Genomic DNA, 16,397 nt, shown 5'->3' with positions numbered 1-16,397 from the left:
CAGAGCTTAGCGGCTGATCGCCATCATTGATCAGCATGGACATGCAGCGCTGGAGGCCTCCGCCTCATGAATTAGTCATTTGGGCTTCTAATTGCTCCATTAACTTCAGCCATATTTCCGGGATAGTGATGGGCAGGGTTACTGTTTTAGCAGAGGTTTCTTCAATGAGACATGGTGGATCAATACTCCGTGTATAAGATGTGCTTATCGGATTGTTTAGTGTATGTAACCCTTAATGGTGTGGGCCATGGATTAGCTGCTTATAGAGATCAATGCAGCTGCGTATCACTCAGGGGACCCACTGGGCGATCCTCCGGTGGGCCCCAGAGTCATGTGCAGATGTAGGTCCGTCCCTGGTGAGTGCTTTAAAAACAAAACTCACCGCCCACATGCTTCTCCATCACCCGACTCTGCTCTCCCCTGTTCTTTTCCGGCACAGGCTAGCATCTATTTATCTACTACAGGGGGCCGCAGACTAAAGGGGGACCTACGTAGTGCGCCATCTACTATATACAGAGTGCACTGATATGAGCGAGCTTGTCGCTCTAGGGTCCACCACCTTTAATCCACCGCTGGCCGTTGATTTAGGCAAAATTGGGCATGGTTTTTATTTTCCGATCTGCAATACAGTGCAGAGTGCCACATAATGCTCAGGACAAGCATCAGAGACCAGTAGTTGGCTCCTGCTGTGTATCATCCTAAGGAGTGTGATGGAGCTCACAGGGTATTGGCTTCTTCCATTGTCTCTATAATCTCGCCCTGGCGGCATATGAAATGTAGCATGCACATAGGCCTATCGTAAGCTGTGTGATCACATGATGTGATTTCTGATCCCCACAGCTCCTGTACTCCCCGGTGGAGAACATTCAGAGAGTGGCAGCCGGAGTGCTGTGTGAACTGGCACAGGACAAAGAGGCAGCAGAGACCATTGATGCAGAGGGAGCCTCCGCCCCGCTTATGGAGCTCCTGCATTCCCGTAATGAGGGCACAGGTAAGGTTCATAGTTTGCCCCAAATGTAGGGGGGCATCGGCTTTGGGTGCACATCCATTAACCCCGGTTCCTCTTATTACCCAGCCACCTATGCTGCTGCTGTCCTGTTCCGTATCTCCGAGGACAAGAACCCCGATTACAGGAAGAGAGTATCTGTGGAGCTTACTAATGCAATCTTCCGCCAGGACCCCGCAGCCTGGGAGGCGGTGAGTAATTACAGCTCCGCTAGATTACCTGTAATAACATTGCTATTCATGTTCAGACCGTTAGGATTTCTGTGCACGTTCTACATCTGCAGATTATCGCACCAGGTGGATATGATTTAGCCTGACTAATCTCCTTTATTCTTTTGTAGGCTCAAAGCATGATCCCCATCGGAGATCCTTACCCAGATGGTAAGTCGTACAACCTATTGTCCATAGGTGTTGACCTGCTGTTTTACACTTTGAGGTGTAGCAGAGCTGAGTTGGTCACTTAATACTTAATGTACTCTAAGGGGGAGATTTATCAAACTGGTGTAAAGTAGAATTGATTTCACTTTTCATTCCTCAGATTCTTTGAAAAATAAAGTGGAATCTGATTGGTTGCTAGGGGGAACTAAGACAATTCTAAACAAATCTCCCCCCTAAGACTTTGGAAAAAAAAGGGTGGTTTTATGTAGAATTATTTAGAAAACTTCTTTCTCATCCGCTATAATTGATGACATGGTAATTGATTGGCTGCAGCTGCTGTTAAATCATGTGAGTCCCAGTCATGGTGCACAGCTCTTTCTAATGGTGCGTTTACACACAGATTTATCTGACAGATTTCTGAAGCCAAAGCCAGGAATGGATTGGAAAAGAGGAGAAATCTTAGTCATTCCTTTATGACCTGTTCCCAGTTTAGTCTGTTCCTGGCCTTGGCTTCAAAAATCTGTCAGATAAATCTGTGTAAACGCACCATTATGCTCTCCAATTTAGTGTCAAGATGTTCATCAGCAGTATAAACACAGGGACTTCTTTCCCTTAGTTCTCTGGCCAATCAAAGTACAACACTTGCTGCTTTCTGGTGAAAGCGCCCTGCAGAGAGGTGGAGAGTGCAGGTTTATAGAAGTGTTCCTATGCAGTTTTGGGAGGGGGTTAGGGGCTATATATATCTTTAGGTTTGGAGTTAAAGGAGAAGTCCGGCAAAAAAATGTATTACAGTATTGTATTGCCCCCCAAAAGTTATACAAATCACGAATATACACTTATTACGGGAAATGCACATAAAGTGCATTTTCCCTACACTTACTACTGCATCAAGGCTTCACTTCCTGGATAACATGGTGATGTCACGACCCGACTCCCAGAGCTGTGGCTGCTGGAGAGGATGATGGCAGGGGGACACTGAGGGACACAGGGCACTGGAGGGACACTGAGCATCCCTCTGCCATCATCCTCTCAAACAGCCACAGCCCGCACAGCTCTGGGAGTCTGGTCGTGACATCACCATTTTATCCAGGAAGTGACATCACCATGTTATCCAGGAAGTGAAGCCTTGATGCAGTAGTAAGTGCAGGGAAAAAAGCACTTTAAGCATTTCCCGTAATAAGTTTATATTGGTGATTTGTATAACTTTTGGGGGGGCAATACAATACTTTAATAATAAAAATTGTCACCAGACTTCTCCTTTTTTTATTGGTGAGAGTTTAAAGCGTTACGTTTTTTCAAAGGAATGGATCTTCGCCAGGCCGGGGTAGCCGGTGCCACAGTCCTCCCTTTGGAGCGGCGCCCAGTTCCCAAGCAGGGCACCGCTCTATTCCGGCCCGGCATGAAGCACTTGGGGTGGGCCTGCCGGCCTTCAGTGTGACAAAAGCCCAACCTTCTGTGATTTGGCTACATTGATTGTCTCCAGTGCCTTGTGCCGGCTATTGATGTGCGCCGGTTCCATTTATGTAAAAAAAAAAATCTAAACTATGTACTTCATGGTACAGTTGCTTTAACCTTTAACAGGTATATTTAAAATAATATAATATAAAATAATGTAATTTCTTGTTGCCTGATACCCCTGGAGGCAACCATTGGTAATACTCAAAACCTTCCCACTTTCTTCTCCCCTCACTTCTATGAAAGCATAAGCCCTATTTAGATTTTAAGGTTTCTTCTACAAGGTTCTGCACCCTTTTAATGCAATGGTACCTTCCTTGCAGAAATGGAGAATTACCGTACCATGTACAACGAGGACATTCCACCAGACCACATGGGTGACTTGGACCAAGAATATGGAATGGATGCCTACAGTGACCATGGAGGAAGGATGGCATACAATGATAACATGATTGCTTGAAGACACATGTTCGAGGTATATAGACAGGATGCGGTTCCCTTGCCCACAGTCCTTAAGAGCTCCACCACATGGTGTCCAAAGCTGCCGTTTAAAGGCATCATTTTATAATGTTTAGGAGGGTCTGATTTGAGCAGGGTCTGTCTAGGGATGTTTGCCTGGTAAAGAGGTGCTACTGATGGCCTGGGAAAAAGGACTCTGCGGAGGCAACATATCCCTGCTGCAGGGTCTAGGTGTAACAGGATGACAGCTGCAGCACGATACACTGTGCTACAGAATTGTTGTACTATCCATAGTGCCCTCTAGTGGTCAAGTGGGGGAAAGTTTAAATGGTTTTTATATTGTAAGGTTATGGTTTATTTACTTAAAAATAATATATTTATTAAAAAAACAAGTTTTTAATCCTCTTCATTCAGCGGCCCTATAGACTTATGGAGATGTCTCGATTTGTGATTACTGTGAGCTGGGGAGTCAAATGCGCTACCACACCCTTCTCCTTGTTCTGATCAGTGAGCGACCCCAGTCGATCAAAATTTTTGGCATTTCCCTGTGCTTTTTAATGTAACCCCCACAAGTTAAAGGTGTTCATTATAAAGGGAATTTTCACAGAATTTCCAGTGTTGATTTTTGACCACACAGGTGCACTGGTCTTGGAGGAAATGGCTTTGTGCAGCTTGCTGGAGTTCCTGCATAATCTCTAGGGGCAATTTTTTTTTTTTTTATGTTTTGTTTTTTATCTGACCCTCTTTTTTTCTTCTCTTTAGCTCCTCACAGTGGAAGACTACAATCCAGTCAGAAGTGCCTACAAAGACCCTGCCCCCCCCTCCTTTTACCTTAATGTCTCCTATTTTAAAAGAAGCTTTTATTTCATAGACTTCGCATATTTTTTATTTTTTTTTTTTAATCTTCTAAGCATTTGGGATCTTGCTTTTAGAAGCCATTGCATCAACCCCCATCGTCTTAGACCCTGCGGTTAATACGTGGCTCTGTTCCATGCTCTTTTACATCTTCATTGTTTTGCAGTGGCCTACTGAGGTTGTTTGTTTTTTCTAAAAAAAATTATAAATATATATAAATATTTTTTTTTTTTATAATTTTAATATGCAAAAAGCTTCTGTCAGCTTTATTTCTGCAATCTCCCACTATTTAGGAGCTGTATTAAGAGGTTGTTTAAGTTGCCTGTTTACTCATCTAATATAGTGCTTTGTGCCCTCAATAGTGACACATATATAGAGATTTGGCACACGTTTGATTGGTGTTCCCCTCCATTTTTTTTTTTTTTTTTATAGAATATATTACAAAGTGGTAGAAGAAAAAACAAAATATATGTTAACCGCAGGTTTGTTGGCTAGTCTCCAATTTAATATATTCAATTCACCATGTGAAATTTTTTTAAAATTCTGTTTATATAAACTTGTTAATTCATAAGTTTCTACCTGTCCTGTCATAGCTGAATGGTTTAAAGCAGCAATTTGACAACCTGTGGCTCTCCAGCTGCTGGGAAAACTAAATCTCCCAGCATGCACTGGTTTAGAGGCATCTGATTCAAGTTGACTTGTATTGAATTTATTTTCTTGTATACACTCCCCCACCCACAACTTCCCCACTTGCATTATTTCAGTTTTGTAGATTGAGGCACAATGTAAATTTTCTATTTTTTTTTTTTACATTTTTTTCCATTGACAGTCTTCTTTCACCAGATGCCAAATATTTTACATACTGAAAGACCCCCTACATATAAGTTCCTAATGGTTCCTTTTTTTTTTTTTTTTTTTAATTGTGCAAGTGCTACTGCTTTTTATCACCTTGTTGGAGATCTTTTATTTAGATTAAAAAAAAAATTTTTAATCCCTTTTTTTAAATGACAGTAATGGAAAAGTATGTATAGTGAATAAAAGTAAAAAAAAAAAAACCTAACACTTAAATGTGCAAGTAATATAAATGTTTTAAGGGATTTTTTTTTTTTTCTTTCCTAAATGTTGTGTTGAAGCCTAACACCCTTATACTTGGTCAAAAAAGTTGAGTACCAAGGTGGTTGTCTCCATGTGGGCAAAAGGTGCACTTTAAAGCCTTTTTTTTTTTTTTTTAATTCCTTAAAAAAATACAGGACTCTGTTGCCGTTACTACTTTCTACAGGCATCGGCGCACATAAAGGAGTCCAGATGGAAAGAATGCTCAAAAATGCACATTATATACTAGTAACTCGTAGAAATGTTTTTGACAATGTATATACATTCCCCTGTTCAGTTTCATATGAATCTGTTTTGGCAATAAATCTAATCTGCTGCTTTGTGTTTAACTTTTTTTTTTTTTTTTTTCTCATTTATGTTAAGGGATAAATGAAACTTGGAAAATGCTTACCTTTATACTGTAATATTTGTATAGACTCAAAGCAGCTAATAAAAAAAAATTATATAAAAAAAATCATGTTGGTTTTTCATGTTTGTTCAAATTTAAAGTGTGCCTGTTACTTTAAGCTTTTGAATGGCCATTGCCGGTAGAAGAGCTTAGGTAAGCAACTCACTCCCTGGCTCACTTGCTCTCTTCCATCTCGTTGTTGGAGACATGAGCTTTATGAACTTACAATATAGAGATTGTAACAAGCCGAGGAGTGAAGCACCTAGACAAGCACTTCTTCTAGTACTATATTGTGATCAGTCTGGACACCCAACATCTAGCATCAAAACCTCTATTTGGATGTGACTTTGTATCTGGAACCAAAGCTGCAGCGGTTATCGCTGGGAGATATATATCTTAGCATCCCCACATAGCGATGGGTGTCCCAGGCAGAGATTTTGCACTATGATATTCATGTGCCCTAATAATTTCCTTTAAACAACCCAATTTGAAGGGATTCTGTCAGTTCTATATCATGTGAAGCAGATAGCTGAAGGGGAGATAAAAACACAAATTATACCCAGCCCTTAGCTAATGGCTCTTTGTAAAGTTTTATAAAATCATGTTTTCCCTCCAAGCTGACATGTCAGAGGTCGTGCTTCCTTCCTCACCTCACTGCCTTGCATGATTGACCCTTAAGGCTCAGTGCTGGAAGCCATGCAGGGAGGGAGGAGGCGTGCATGCTGCAGCTCAGCACTGCATTTGATACTTGGAAGAAAAACATGAGATGACAAGAGATGAGTATCCTTTTTCTTTATCAGCTGTCTGCCCATGTTTACAACTTTGATATACAACAAGATATACAGTATAGATTCAGATTCATCTTTTAAAGGTGATGTAAAATTGGTGGCTTCTCTTCCTGGATAGGCCAGCTCTTAGGTGGCTCTCTATTTCTCCTGCCGATGTTCGACACATACAGGTCACCTAACAAACACTACCAAATGTCCATACTACAGCAAGAAGTCTACAATTTTACACGCAGAATATATTGTGTATACTGGGCAGCAGGACAGGGTCAAGGATAGATGATACTGGTATGTAGGAGAAACCAATGAATCAAAGACAGTATCGGGAATGCTGGTGAAAGTCCATAGAGACTGGAGAACCGAGATCTGCATGCTACTGAGGCACTAATGGCTGGGAAGAACACCCTCCACTTTGTAATAGCCATAGGTAAACCCAGATCATGTACTTCAGTGATCAAATGGGCATAGTTGGATTAACAAAAGTTTTCGGTTTATTTTTTGGTAAGTGCCCCTGTACCATTTCTAGTGAGCAACTCCTATGTAAGAAGTTGTTTTTTTTTTGTTTGTTTTTTTGTTTCCTGAGGTAAGGCTACATTCATAGATCTGTAGCCACGGACCCACAGCTACAGACAAGACTACTGATGTGTGGTTGCTTTGGACACCTTCATTCAGTATAGATCAGTTATGTCAAACTCTGACCTGTGGTGCAATTATTTTTGGCCCGCCATGCTTTTCCATTGCTGTTAAATTTGGCCCACCTGACGTTGCAGCAGATTATAATATGGGTGGCTCAGGGAAGAAACAGAGTGCTGCACATCACACCCATGGCTGATACTAGTGCCGCTTGGCTAAATAAAAAACACATCAGAATTTTGTGTAAGAGCCACATTTTGTTTCTCTCTTTTCACCGTGTTTTGCACTCCTCCTGGTGAGACCCACATGACCGCAATTAGCAGGAGACACCTGAGTGCACATGGTTTTAATCCCTCCTGTTTTTTTCCCATTCTGTTTGCTGCAGCTATGGTGAGCGCAATACCTTATCCAGACTTGTGCTGCTTGGGGGCGACCTTCTCCGCCGGCGGTGCTGGCCGGGTTCTGGTGTGGTGTTTTTGGGTCTGGTCCTGTGGCATGGGGGTCGCAGGGCCGTCCCATGGCCCCCGTTCCCTGGCTGTGCACGCCTGCGGGGTTGGTGGCCACTGACTGGCACGGTGTGGACTTAGTGTAGGGACCCATGTGTATCAGATACCGGCACGAGGTACATGGGGCAGTATGGCTTGATCAATTCATACACAAAATTCTGATGTGTTTTTTATTTAGCCAAGCGGCACTAGTATCAGCCATGGGTGTGATGTGCAGCACTCTGTTTCTTCCCTGAGCCATATAATATGGGTGGTCCTTAGAGCTGCTTGGACCACCCATATTATAATCTCGTAGGCCGCAGGCAGTTTTTAGCCCGTGGCCTAGAAGTATCTCAGTAGTGCCCCTGCAGCCTCTGGAGCCGGAAGGGTGAGTCCAAGCTAAGGGGGCAGTCATGAACACCTACAGTAGGGGCTGGCGACTATTTTAGAGACTATTTTAGGGTCTGGCTTCTACATAAGAGACTGTTAGGGAGGACTGGCTACTATATAAGACTATTGGAGAGGACTGGCTACTAAAAAAAAAAAAAACTATTGGGGTGGGCTGGCTACTATATAAAAGACTATTTTAGGGACTGGCGTCTATATAAGACACTATTGGGAGGGCTGGCTACTATATAGGACACTATTGGGAGGACTGGCTACTATATAAGACACTATTGGGAGGGCTGGCTACTATATTGGGCACTTAGGAGGGCTGGCTACTATATAAGACACTATTGGGGGCTGGTTACTATATGGGACACTATCGGGAGGGCTGGCTACTATGTAGGTCTCGAATAGTAGGTCTGACTAGTATGTGGGGCACTATTTGGAGTGGCTACTCCATGGGGCACAATTATGCTTGAGGGATGTAATGGGTAACTACTATGTCGAGAAAATTACTTTAATGAAGATTGCATGCAGAGTTCCTGGCACTGCCTATCCTAAATATCATGGTTGGCCCGCGACTTTGTCCAATTTTTTTTTAAGTTTGTCATCCCTGGTATAGATGTTTCAGGCTACCCTATGGCTTGCACTTTTTTTTTTTTTTTTTTTGTGACTCAGGTTGCATCTTGAATATGGATCTGTAAATTTAACTGAATAAGGGCTGTAAGAGTAACTGGTCCGTATTGTGCCCATATTTGCAGATGCACAAATATCTAACAAATATAATAATGTGTGAAAGGGGCCTAAGAGTATTTGCACACTACGGAATCTGGTTGGATTCCGCCAGTGCCATAGACTTCATTTTACGCATAGGCAGATTCCGCCTATGTTCATTCTTCGGACGGGCAGCAGAATCTGCCTGACGATAGAATGCAGTCTATGGGATGAGCGGCAGAATCCGCAGGAACTTCTCCGCTAGAATTCCTTAGTGTGTACATACCCTAAGGCTGAAGTACTTTGCCCTGCTGCCAGTATGATAATCATGGATCATGAGGAGAGACCATTCTAGTTACTATCTTGAATTCTTTTCTAGTCTCGTGAAGATTGAGGGCTTGCTGTCCCTTGTAGCTTTTAGTATCATAACATATCTGTGATGGCCATTGTATAGCAACAAAGAACTCACTGGGTGACAACTGCAAGGCTGCTTTATCATGTGTATTCTGCACTAGTCATTAAAGGGGCAAAAATCTTTTTCTTCAAATCAACTGGTTTCAGAAAGTTATACAGATTTCTAATTTACTCTATTTACAAGCTCAAGTCTTTCCATACTTATCAGCTGCTGTATGTACTGCAGGAAGTGGTGTCTTTTCAGTCTGACACGGTGCTCTCTGCTGCCACCTTTGTCCATGTCAGAAACTGTCCAGAGCAGGAGAGGTTTTCTATGGGGGTTTGCTACTGCTCTGGACAGTTCCTGACAGGGACAGAGGTGGCAGCAGAGAGCACTGTATCAGACTGGAAAAAATACACCTCGCTGATCATACAGCAGCTGATAAATATGGGAAGACATGATTTTTAAATAAAAGTAAATTACAAATCTATACAACTTTCTAAAACCTGTTTATTTGTAAGAAAAAGATTTTGCCGGTGTACTCCTGAAAATCTTCTCCATGCTTAGTTACAGAAGGTTGAAAAAGTCTGTCAAGTTCAACTTATAACCCTACTATAATGATGCAGAGGGAGTCAAAAACCCTCATGAAGCAGATGCCAATTGCTAACTTTCCCGACCTCAGTGGCAATCCGAATAATCCCTGGATCAGCGTCCTAACTTGTAATATTATATTTCCTCTAGATGTAGAGCATGCCCCCTTGACCTGGTTACAGATCTAGTAGTAAAAGATCTCTGTACTGTCCATTCCTATATTTGTAGTATCTTCTAAACCAGCGCTTCTCAAAAAATTTCTACTGGAGCCTCATGATCTGGGGTCTGCACACTGCCTGTGACATGTATGCTGCTGCACAGGGAACAAGAAGCAGCCTCTCCTGGTACTGGGGTGCCCCCTGATCTCCTCTACCTGTATACATGGAGATAGTAAATGTATTCATTAAATATCACAATATTCCAGGTGCATCTGATTGGCTGAGAAGGCTTAGGCTGCATTCACACGTTCCGTATGGAACACGGACGTAGAATGCCTGTAATGGGCTTCTCCCCCTACCCGGGCAGCATCTGTGATAAGATGCTGAGAGCGGGGGAACTGTATTCAGTTGTGCGGCTCTGTCATTACAGCGCGGCGCATATCTGTACGATTCCCTGGCTCCCAGCATCTTATCACAGATGCTGCCCGGGCGAGCGGAGAAGTCGGTTACAGGCATTCCACGTCCGTGTTCTGTACAGAACAGGTGGATGCAGCCTAAAGCCTCTATTACACAGGGCGACTTGCACCTCATTCCCCGCTTGCTGCCACCGCTATTACACGCAGTGGCAGCGAGTTGGTGAGAGCTGGGGGGGTGTCGGCCATCTGGCCGATAATCTGTCTGTGTAATAGTGCCTTAATCTGCATACAACCCCTAAGAGATGTCCTAACAACCATGTATGTGACTACTGTGGGTGTAAGAAGCATCTGTACTGGTTTCTGCTATTCTACATCTGTCCATTAGGGGGCAGGCTTGTTACACTTTCACATCCCTCACTGAGCCATGAACAATCTGGGATCCCCACGGGCAATCCGCTTACACTGTGCCTCTCTAAATAGAGGGGTAGCCCCTTCTGTTATGTCATAAGCAGCAGACCACAATAAATTTTAGACTTTCTAACATGCTTTTGACTTCTCGCCATTTTAAGGTCTCTGCTTGCTGTCAGTGAATGATAACATTAATGTGTACATCCCGAGACTTACATACTGCTGACAGCCCACACATCGGTGTTGTCATTTCTAGAATCTTTTAACATGTCTGCACACTCCCACCATGATACAGCCAAAGTTTGCAGAAACTTTAAAGACATCATCCAGGAATAGAATGACATGTCTGCTTTCTTCCATTAACAGCGCCACACTTGTCTTCAGGTTGTGTGTGGTATTAAAACTTGGCTCCATTTACTTTAAAGGAGTACTCCGGTGAAAATCTTTTTATTTCATATCAAATAATTTCAAAAAATTATATAGATTTTTAATTTACTTCTATTTAAAAAAAAAAAAAAAAAAAAAAAAATCTCAAGTCTTCCTGTACTTAAAAGCTGCTGTATGTCCTGCAAGAAGTGATGTATTGTTTTCAGTCTGACACAGTGCTCTGCCACCTCTGTCTGACGAAGTTCATGGTGGACGTAATGCGTAGGGCATCATGGGTCACCCCGATTCTGTTTCCTTCCCTTTGAACATTGTATTGTCTTCTTAGCACGTAATAGGTCATTTATATCTCAGGGAAGGCATGGTATGAACGTGTAATTGGGTTGTAGGCTCGGGAGATTCTTTGTATTGTATAGTTCTCCCATGTGATTTGGGTGTTTTAATCATGTATGGGGATTCTAGTCTGTTTGTCATTTTTTGATACCAATCGTGTGTGTGTTAAATCAAGATATTATTACTAGTAATATACTTTTGGTGTGCTCCTTCTCTAGTTTGGCCTACTTCTTTTTGCTCTTTAGGTTTTGTGCCACCTCTGTCTGTGACCGGAACTGTCCAGAGCAGCAGCAAATCCCCATAGAAAATCTATCCTGCTCTCGACAGTTCCTGACATGAACAGAGGTGGCAGCAGAGAGCACTGGATCAAATGCCGAATGATCGTACAGTATGAAAACAACAGGAAGCAAAGATGGCGGAAGTGACTTCTGTTTACGTGAAGGAAACAGATGACAATATAAGGGGAACAAAGATGTCAAAGTCCAAGGAGGAAAAAGCAAGAAAAAGGATCTGCGACCATGCAGGAATATAACGCTGCCTTACATCCTTGTTATATTAGGATGATCACAGTCCTATTGCTGATGACATCCAAGAGAGGAACCATTTCCTGGTAACAAGCACAGATTTTTGAAGCATAAGTTTTCATTATACCATGGTAAGCTTTATAGGCCTTTTTTTTTTTTTTAATTCATTATTATATGAAGTTAGAAAAAAAATCTCACACAGCACCACTCATGGCCACAGGCAGAGTCTGGTATTGCAACTTGGCCACATTTGTATAAATTTGACAAAGTTGGTGTCGCATTGCAGTGAACATGAATGGTAAAGAAGCCGGACATTTGTGCGAATCTCATTTTCAGCCATAGGACCATAAAATACTGTACAGCATCCCACACAGTGTGAATAGGTCTGTAACACGCCGGCACGTAGCGCATTTAGTTTGTATGTAAGCAGCTCAAGTGATGAAAGTTTTTTTAGTTTTTTTTCTTCAGTTCCATCTTCTTTGCAGGTAATTGATCATGCGACTTAAGGCCCTATACCCCAGAATGATTATAGGCCGTACGCGGCCGATAATCGTCCCGTGGAATAGAAGGAAACAATCAGCCGACATTGTTTACCCAGTCGCTGCTGCCGCGTGGAATAGTGGCGGCAGCGAGTGGGGGACAAGGAGCAAAAGAGCACTGATACCGCTCGTTTGCTCCTGACAGTCGGCCCGTGGAATAGGGCCTTTAAAGGGGTTATCCAGGACTAGAATAAAAATGTCGCCCTTATTCCAGAACAGTGTCACCTCTGTCTGTGGTTTGTATGTGACATTGCATTGAATGGAGGACAGGTGTGGCGCTGTTTCAGGAAGAAAGAGGCCGTGTTTTTTTCTAATCCTGGATAACTGCTTTAAAGGAGAAGTCCAGTGAAAATGTTTATTATAGTATTGTATTCCCCCCCAAAAGTTATACAGATTACCAATATACACTTATTACGGGAAATGCTTATAAAGTGCTTTTTTTTCCCTGCACTTACTGCTGCATCAAGGCTTTACTTCCTGGATAAAATGGTGATGTCACGACCCGACTCCCAGGGCTGTGGCTGCTGGAGAGGATGATGGCAGGGGGACACTAAGGGACACAGGGCACTGGAGGGACACTGAGCATCCCTCTGCCATCATCCTCTCCAGCAGCCACAGCCCGTACAGCTCTGGGAGTCGGGTCGTGACATCACCATTTTATCCAGGAAGTGAAGCCTTGATGCAGTAGTAAGTGCAGGGAAAAAAAGCACTTTGTAAGCATTTCCGTAATAAGTTTATATTGGTAATCTGTATAACTTTTGGGGGGCAATACAATACTTTTCGCCGAACTTCTCCTTTAAATATTTTGATTGAAAAATGTGAAAGTGTTCCACAAAAAAAAAAAAAACTATTCGGGGCCATAGGAGAAAAACGACACAGACTAGGGGGCCTTATTACACAGAGCAATTATAGTTTAAAAATTCGGTATTACAACCAAAAATGAGCGATTATCTGTCCATGTAATAACACCCAATGATCAAACGATGAAGAAAAAGTCTTTAATCGTTGTCTTTCAGCATGTGGAAGAATCATTGTTGGTAGTTTCTCAATCGTGCGCCTATCTGTTCTATCGTCTGATAAGTAATTTGCAGTAAAACATGCTGTATGGGTTGTCCTGAGGAACGTTCAGCGACCAACGACGCAAAAAAACAGCAATCGGTGAACGTAATAACCATGTTTCCGAAAATAAGACACTGTCTTATATAAATAGCTCCCAAAGATGTGCTATGTCTTATTTTTTTTCCATGAAGAAGAATTTACACATGTGTGTGTGTGTATATACATATATATACACTACCGTTCAAAAGTTTGGGGTTACATTGAAATGTCCTTATTTTTGAAGGAAAAGCACAGTACATTTCAATGAAGATAACTTTAAACAAATACACTCTATACATTGCTAATGTGGTAAATTACTATTCTTGCTACAAATGTCTGGTTTTTGGTGCAATATCTACATAGGTGTATAAAGGCCCATTTCCAGCAACTATCACTCCAGTGTTCTAATGGAACAATGTGTTTGCTCATTGGCTGAGAAGGCTAATTGATGATTAGAAAACCCTTGAGCAATCATGTTCACACATCTGAAAACAGTCTAGCTTGTTACAGAAGCTTCAAAACTGACCTTCCTTTGAGCAGATTGTGTTTCTGGAGCATCACATTTGTGGGGTCAATTAAACGCTCAAAATGGCCAGGAAAAAAAGAACTTTCATCTGAAACTCGACAGTCTATTCTTGTTCTTAGAAATGAAGGCTATTCCATGCGAGAAATTGCTAAGAATTTGAAGATTTCCTACAACAGTGTGTTCTTCTCCCTTCAAAGGACAGCACAAGCAGGCTCTAACCAGAGTAGAAAAAGAAGTGGGAGGCCTTGTTGCACAACTAAGCAAGAAGATAAGCACATTAGAGTCTCTAGTTTGGGAAACAGATGCCTCACAGGTCCCCAACTGGCATCTTCATTAAATAGTACCCGCAAAACACCAGTGTCAACATCTACAGTGAAGAGGTGGCTGTGGGATTTTGGGCTTCAGGGCAGAGTGGCAAAGAAAAAGCCATATCTGAGACTGGCCAATAAAAGAAAAAGATTAAGATGGGCAAAAGAACACAGACATTGGACAGAGGAAGACTGGAAAAAGTGTTGTGGACGGATGAATCCAAGTTTGAGGTGTTTGGATCACAAAGAAGAACGTTTGTGAGACGCAGAACAAATGAAAAGATGCTGGAAGAATGCCTGACGCCATCTGTTAAGCATGGTGGAGGTAATGTGATGGTCTGGGGTTGCTTTGGTGCTGGTAAGGTGGGAGATTTGTACAGGGTAAAAGGGATTCTGAATAAGGAAGGCTATCACTCAATTTTGCAACGCCATGCCGTACCCAGTGGACAGCGCCTGATTGGAGCCAATTTCATCCTACAACAGGACAATGACCCTAAACACACCTCCAAATTGTGCAAGAACTATTTACAGCAGAAGCAGGCAGCTGGTATTCTATCATAGGTAATGGAGTGGCCAGCGCAGTCACCAGATCTGAACCCCATTGAGCTGTTGTGGGAGCAGCTGGACCGTATGGTACGCCAGAAGTGCCCATCCAACCAATCCAACTTGTGGGAGCTGCTTCTAGAAGCGTGGGGTGCAATTTCTCCAGCTTATCTCAACAGATTAATAGCTAGAATGCCAAAGGTGTGCAATGCTGTAATTGCTGCAAAAGGAGGATTCTTTGACGAAAGCAAAGTGTGATGTAAAAACAATGTTATTTCAAATACAAATCATTATTTCTAACCGTGTCAATGTCTTGACTCTATTTTCTATTCATTTCACAACGGATGGTGGTGAGTAAGTGTGACTTTTCATGGAAAGCACAAAATTGTTTGGGTGACCCCAAACTTTTGAACGGTAGTGTGTGTGTGTATATATATATATATATATATGTTAGTTAATTATATTAGTTATACTATACAGTGGTGCATAATTTGTTCCGGGACCATGCTCGTGATCCAAATCACTCTTAAATAGAGATGAGCGAACCGGGTTCGGGTTAGAGTCCATCTGAACCCGAACGTTCGGTATTTGATTAGCGGGGGCTGCTGAACTTGGATAAAGCTCTAAGGTTGTCTGGAAAACATGGATACAGCCAATGACTATATCCATGTTTTCCACATAGCCTTAGGGCTTTATCCAACTTCAGCAGCCCCCGCTAATCAAATGCTGAACGTTCGGGTTCTGATCGACTCGAGCATGCTCCAGGTTCGCTCATCTCTATGTGGAACCAATTGTCTGCATTTTAGTGATTTCTAATGGGAAAATCTGATTTGGTAGAGATGAGCGAACCTGGAGCATGCTCGAGTCCATCCGAACCCCTTTGTACGGCATTTGATTAGCGGTGGCTGCTGAACTTGGATAAAGCCCTAAGGCTATGTGGAAAACATGGATATAGTCATTGGCTGTATCCATGTTTTCCAGACAACCTTAGAGCTTTATCCAAGTTCAGCAGCCCCAGCTAATCAAATACCGAACGTTCGGGTTCGGATGGACTCGAACCCGAACCCGGTTCACTCATCTCTAGTTCTACAGCCCAAATATCAGGATTTTTTTAAATTCTGAATAACATGTAGAACAGATGAAACAAACAATGAGGAGCAGCTGAATCTGTGATATTATAAGTTACTATGGAGTATATATGTATAGTAAGTGCATAACCCTGATAACAGCAGCAGTTTGTAGATACAGGATGGAACTGCAGATCCCCATAATTCAGTAGCGTAGTACAACAGGATAGAATAGAGAAGCAGGGCTGCTATCAGAGGTCTGTGTGGTCACATGACAGCAATGAGGAAGGGGCGTGTGTTCAGCATGGACCAATCAGGAAGTGAGAATCACAGAGCTGTGCAGGAGGACAGTGACAGAAACATTTCTATACAGCAGTGTGAATGGCTGAATATAAGTGCACCCAGTACAGGAAGCTCTTAAACCAAAGCAATGCTCTTAAACCAAATCAGA

The 16,397-nt window shown here is 42.4% G+C and overlaps 1 protein-coding gene across 1 annotated transcript in view; it reads left to right on the top strand.

Annotated features, from left to right (window-relative positions):
• The window catches only part of JUP (junction plakoglobin), a 45,643-nt gene extending 40,049 nt beyond the window's left edge, over positions 1 to 5,594 (top strand). Inside the window, exons 11-15 of the mRNA XM_069952491.1 lie at positions 841 to 991; positions 1,076 to 1,197; positions 1,347 to 1,386; positions 3,162 to 3,313; positions 4,060 to 5,594. Of these exons, the coding sequence (XP_069808592.1) occupies positions 841 to 991; positions 1,076 to 1,197; positions 1,347 to 1,386; positions 3,162 to 3,298 (450 nt within the window). The 3' untranslated portion in view covers positions 3,299 to 3,313; positions 4,060 to 5,594. The remainder of the gene's footprint in view (positions 1 to 840; positions 992 to 1,075; positions 1,198 to 1,346; positions 1,387 to 3,161; positions 3,314 to 4,059) is intronic.
• The last annotated feature ends 10,803 nt before the right edge of the window (positions 5,595 to 16,397 follow it).

The sequence above is a fragment of the Dendropsophus ebraccatus genome, chromosome 14 (assembly GCF_027789765.1).
Source record: "Dendropsophus ebraccatus isolate aDenEbr1 chromosome 14, aDenEbr1.pat, whole genome shotgun sequence".
NCBI lineage: Eukaryota > Metazoa > Chordata > Amphibia > Anura > Hylidae > Dendropsophus > Dendropsophus ebraccatus.
Note: the sequence above shows the minus strand (reverse complement) of the source record. Positions and strands in the feature narration are given on the sequence as shown.